This window comes from Phalaenopsis equestris, unplaced genomic scaffold (assembly GCF_001263595.1).
Source record: "Phalaenopsis equestris unplaced genomic scaffold, ASM126359v1 Scaffold000094, whole genome shotgun sequence".
NCBI classification, from domain to species: domain Eukaryota; kingdom Viridiplantae; phylum Streptophyta; class Magnoliopsida; order Asparagales; family Orchidaceae; genus Phalaenopsis; species Phalaenopsis equestris.
Window position 1 is genome coordinate 1192087 of NW_018164536.1, and position 5521 is coordinate 1197607.

At 35.4% G+C, this 5521-nt stretch overlaps 1 protein-coding gene across 1 annotated transcript; it reads left to right on the forward strand.

The window, feature by feature from the left end:
• Positions 1 to 823: 823 nt before the first annotated feature.
• Positions 824 to 2148, forward strand: LOC110020279 (mitogen-activated protein kinase kinase kinase ANP1-like). The gene has a single exon (XM_020718327.1). It carries the CDS (start codon positions 868 to 870, stop codon positions 2146 to 2148), a length of 1281 nt encoding a protein of 426 aa, XP_020573986.1. The 5' UTR covers positions 824 to 867.
• The last annotated feature ends 3373 nt before the right edge of the window (positions 2149 to 5521 follow it).

The window sequence follows — 5521 nt, forward strand, 5'->3', positions numbered from 1 at the left end:
TTCTATGATAATCAAGCCATCATATATATAGCTACCAGTCCGATTTTCATGAATAACATAACACATCAAAATTGAATACCACTTCATTTGAAACAATGTGATGGATGAAACTGCCAGTCATGCTAATTCGATCCAAATGACTCACCAAAAAAAATTAAGAAAAAAAATACTATGGCTTGACCTTGTTAGTTAGTTGGCCAAACACCATGACACAAAACCAACTTTCATGTCCTTCTTTACTTTCTTGTACCCTTATTTCAACTATAAATATATAGGAAGGTTTACAGAGGTATCAAATATGTAAACATATTGAATGATATGTATGTAAATACCCCGTATATATATAATTTCATCTAAATGTGTGGGACAATCCCTCCTTAAAAGCTTCATCCTCTTTTTTCTTCCCTCTTTCCATCTTGATTCATTTCTTGCAAGAACAAGAGGAGCAAAAACATTATGAAAATATAAAAAAAAAAGGTTAGACAAACGACTTTCATACAAAAAAATCAAATTTTTAATACTGAGCTAAAGTAGGATAGACTTTGGATAGAAAAGAAAAGAAAAGATCAAATGTCACAGAAAGATTTCTTTCCAGTGAAATTATTCAAAAAACCTTTTTTCCAACCTAAATAATCTCAAATATTCGAGAAAAGAAGAAAGAAATTCTTCAACTTGCTGCTTTTATTGATCACATGTGATAATTGTCGATCAGTTACTTCTGAGCCACTCAATAAAAGCTTGGAAACCGGAGAAAAGCAACAAACCGGCCAACGTTACCTCCACCTTCTTTATCACTCTGTATATATAGAGGGAGAGAGAGAGCAACACAAAACTAAAAATCGTGACTTTCTTCCTCACGCGCTGAAGATGCGAACGCAAACCCAATCTCAAATGGCTGCAAATGGCAGTTGGAAAGTTGGGCCGACAATCGGTTTGGGTGCCACCGCAACCGTCTCCCTTGCCGCCGAGTCCAATTCCGGTGATCTCTTCGCTGTCAAGTCGTCCCTCATCTCCCGCTCCGCTCTTCTTCAAAAAGAACACAGCATCCTCTCCTCCCTCTCCTCTCCGCACATCATCTCCTGCCATAGCTTCGCTAACTCCGGCGAATTCTCCAACCTGTTCCTCGAGCTCGCCGCCGGGGGAGCTCTCTCCGCTCTAGCCGGCCATCTCGACGAGCTCAAAATCCGATCTTTTACTCGGCAGATTCTTCTAGGGCTCTCCTACATCCATTCAAAAGGCATCGCCCACTGTGATGTAAAGGGAAGCAATGTTCTGCTATGCTCCGATGACCTCGTAAAGCTTGCGGATTTCGGTTGCGCGAGGTGGGATGGTGATGGAAATCGGTTGGTGATGGGGACGCCGGCGTACATGGCTCCAGAAGCGGTGAGAGGAGAGGAGCAAGGGATCGCCGGCGATGTGTGGTCACTTGGGTGCACGGTAGTGGAGATGGCTACAGGGAAGTCACCGTGGCCTGAAGCTGCAAATCCAGTTGCTGCCATTCACCAAATTTCGTTTTCCTCTGATATTCCGGCGATGCCGGAATGGGTTTCCGATGAAGGAAAGGACTTTGTTTCCAAGTGCTTGATGCGTGATCCGGAGGAGAGGTGGACGGCGGAGCAGCTTCTCTGCCATCCATTTGTTTTGGAAGAAGAGGAGCTCTGCTCCAGTTGGAAGAAGGGAAAGTGGGTCTCTCCCAAGAGCACCATGGAGTTTGATTTATGGGACTCGGAAACAGAGGAGGATGAGCAGGAAAAGGAGGAAGAAGTATTATCTTCAGAGGAAGTATACATAACAGAAGGAATCCGGCAGCTTGAATCGCCGCCGGCGAACTGGGGATGGGATGATAGTTGGATTGAAGTCAGAACAAGCTACGCCGAAAGTGATGAGATTGAGATTTCGGATAACAGTGAATGTTCGTGCAGCGGATTTGTTGAAAACGGGTTTGAAGATGTGGGTTTATGGAGAGAATCAAAAGCTGCGGAGGTAGAAGAGTTGGGCTCTGTTTCTTTTGCTGGTGAAGCCGAAGCAGAGCAAGGAACAGAGCATGTATGGAGTAGATGTAATTGTAATTTTGATGATACAAATAAATGCCAGATTTCATATTGGTTCATTGCATTCTTTTCATTGTTTTATCAGTTGGTAATTTAGTGTCCCAAAATCTTAATAAGTTATTGTCATATCATCTCAGATATTTAAATGGTTAACTTTAATATTATGGCACCGAAAAATATATGTTGAATGGATCTGGTAAAGTGTGTGCATGAAAAATCTAAAAGGTGAACCATCTCTAAGGTTATTATAATGATATTGCATATAATTCTTCCCCTAGATTGTTATTAGAAGAACATGTGTCAAGGATGCTTTTTTTTTTAGGTTGGTTAGGTTCTTAGAACAATGGAACACTTCTCAGAGTGAGCTTGAACTAATAATTAAGAAGATCTCATGTAAGGAAATCGGTGTAATTAGCATTGGCTAACAATTTATGACCTTATGAACAATCTAAGATATTCTCCACTATTCCTCAATCTTTTATTCTCTATGAATTTTCTCTTTTCTCTTTAGGCCAATCAATTTACAACTCACTCACCATACAATTTCTTGTGTAGCCAAACACCACGAATTCTAGAACTTAACATTTAGTACATGTTATTGAGCTTCATCATTCTCCAAACATTACCTAATGTTGTTGAATCCTAAATTGCCTTTTCAAGAACATGTCTCGAGAGTAAAGCTCATTTATTTGGTCAAGTTTGCAATAAAAAATAGGATTCTACTACACAAAAACATTTAGTCCAATTGTCAAGATGCATGTTCTTAGAAATCTAATTACATTCGCTATTATATTACTTGTTTGTTTAATATCATAACTAAGATGATAACGAGGGAGGAAAAATTTAAGGTGCCACATAATGATTATTAACTTTTGGTCATCACTAGTAGTCTTTACAATCAGTAGGACACATCTTATATCTAACATTAAAAGAATGGAATCTTTACTAAATGTACGTGCTTCTTAATTCTGCTGACACATCATTTTAAATGTAAGTTTTACTAAATAGAAAGTCATCACTAGTAGTCTTTACAATCAATAGGACACATCATATATCTAACATTAAACGAATGGAATCTTTACTAAATGTATGTGCTTCTTAATACTGCTGACACATCATTTTAAATGTAAGTTTTACTAAATAGAATAATTTAATAAAAATGAAAATCAATAAATATATAAAAAAAGGGAAATTTACATGCATACTACACAATTCCGATGTAATTACACATCTAACAAAAAATTTAATATTTTCACTTGTAACACATTGGTAATATAAAGTTATGCATGAAAATGAATAATTCACTTTTAAAAAGATAACGATGAAAATAATTTCGATGTGCTGTTAAAAGCTTGAATTGTGCGTATGTAAATTTAAATGATAGGTGTTGGTCACATAAATACATAAGAATTGTGTGGTATGTATATAAGTGTCTCTTTAAGAAACTAATAAACATACCATGCATTATAAGTTGATTACATGTCGAAAATGGAATTTCAAGACATTACGAAAGAAGAATGTAACAAGGCCTAGGGAAGGAATTCTTTGAGTGGTTAAAAAAATTTTTATGTTGTCAAATAATGTAATACTCGACATCATCTTATAAATATTTTAAACATGTTAACCAAGACCTTTGGGTACTCTATAAGGAAGTGATTGTGCAGTGTTGGTTGCATCCTTTAATAAGGAGCAATAAAAGTGAGGAGAAATAGACATAAAGTAGACAGGGGTGTCTTTTAACTAAGAAAGAATGAAACTTTTTGAGTGCATGCAAAGGGATTCATATGCCTTCATCAAGAAGGAAGAAGTTAAGATTTTTTTGGTTCTGGCTAAGAAGAAACTCTTTGTCAAAATAAAGAATAGCTCTTATCTAGAATTTATTAATAGAGAGGTAAAGAGAGTAATTAACAAAGACTTTTCTTTCTTCACATCAATTCCTCATTTTTGTGTGAAGTGGCTACATTTTCTCTCAACTCTAGATAAAGTGATGTATTTGTCTATATAACCAACTTTATATGAAAATATTCATTATTGTGATAATCATTAATTTATGATTGTCAATGTTGGTGGTCGAATGATAGAAAATTTATAACTTCGTTCAGGCAACAATATTAGGATGATGGCTTTCGACAATTGTGGTCATCAACATTAATTATTGAGCAGAGCTCTCTCCAACTCTAAATCCAAATTTGTCTCAAATATCCAAACTCCAGATCAAGGTCCAAGCTCCTTCTATGTTACAAGTATGAATCTATATATTGTATTATCCTAGAGCAACATTTTGATAAATTAAGTTAAACTTTCAAAACACTTCATATTGATTGATTTTAATGGCGTACCTTTCTTTCACCATTTAAATTATTTAATAATATTAGAATTGAGTGATCTTATATTCATTAGATTTCTTATGAGAAGACACTCATTTCAACTATAAAAATACGAGATTAAGTTTTCATTTGTTATTTTAATTAATATCAAAATATTATAAACTGTACTTCAAATTTCTGATTTGGGCATATTTAGACTTGGGTCGAATCAGACGTTCAACTCAATTGTAAGCTTACAAAAATCAGTCCACATGGTTCTAGAAATAACTTTAAAGTTTTTATTTCAAACATGCATTGAGACTCGCCTTGATTAAGTGGATTCTAAGTTGATAAATTAATTATGAACTAATTTATTTGATAAAAAAAAAATTAGAGAAAGTCGTCTTAAAAGGTTTGACCACATTAAACGTCGACCATCTGATGATCCAATTAGAAGAGTAGATGTTTTAGATTCGACTTATGTTAGGAAAGACAAAGGTTGTCCTAGAAAGACTTGGGCTTATTGTATACCAAATGATCTCATTTATTAGAACTAAATGAAATCATGGCGCAATTGAGAAAAATGATTCACGCAGCCAACCCCACGTAGTGGGATTAAAGCTTTGTTGTGGTTGTTGTTGTTGTGTAACTTCTTTGTTTCACTTTAATTTTGTTAAAAAAAAAATGCCTTTTCTATCATGTAGAAGCCTTACTACTAAAATAGCAATACACGGTATAACCCTCTTGACTCATTGGTATGAAAGCATCATCTCCAAAGTCAATTACTTAAATCATTATTGATGTTTAATGATTTAAGTAATTATTTTATTCCTTTGTTTTTTTTTTTTTTTCTTAGATGCCAATATAATTCCCTTAGAATTATTTTACATTCTCCACGTGGCTGGGCCGACTAGTCAACTCCCCCCACAGCGATTTTGACTTATCATCTCCCTGCTTTGGTAGGCAGCTTAACTAATCCCTTCCTGAATCAGCCAAATGATTTCCACGTGTTGGAATCAGGCGTGTGAATTCCCATTTCATTAGACGAGCCGTAATCATTAAGCTTCGCAATCTTTCTCGATTCAATCTGTTCCGATGATGTGCATGCTCCGTCGGTAAAATCTGTCTTTTCTATTTTTATTTTTATTCTTAGAATATTACATG

Bases quoted from the DNA above. Each gene is read 5' to 3' on its own strand.
- LOC110020279 (XM_020718327.1), top strand. From the start codon at position 868: ATGCGAACGCAAACCCAATCTCAAATGGCTGCAAATGGCAGTTGGAAA.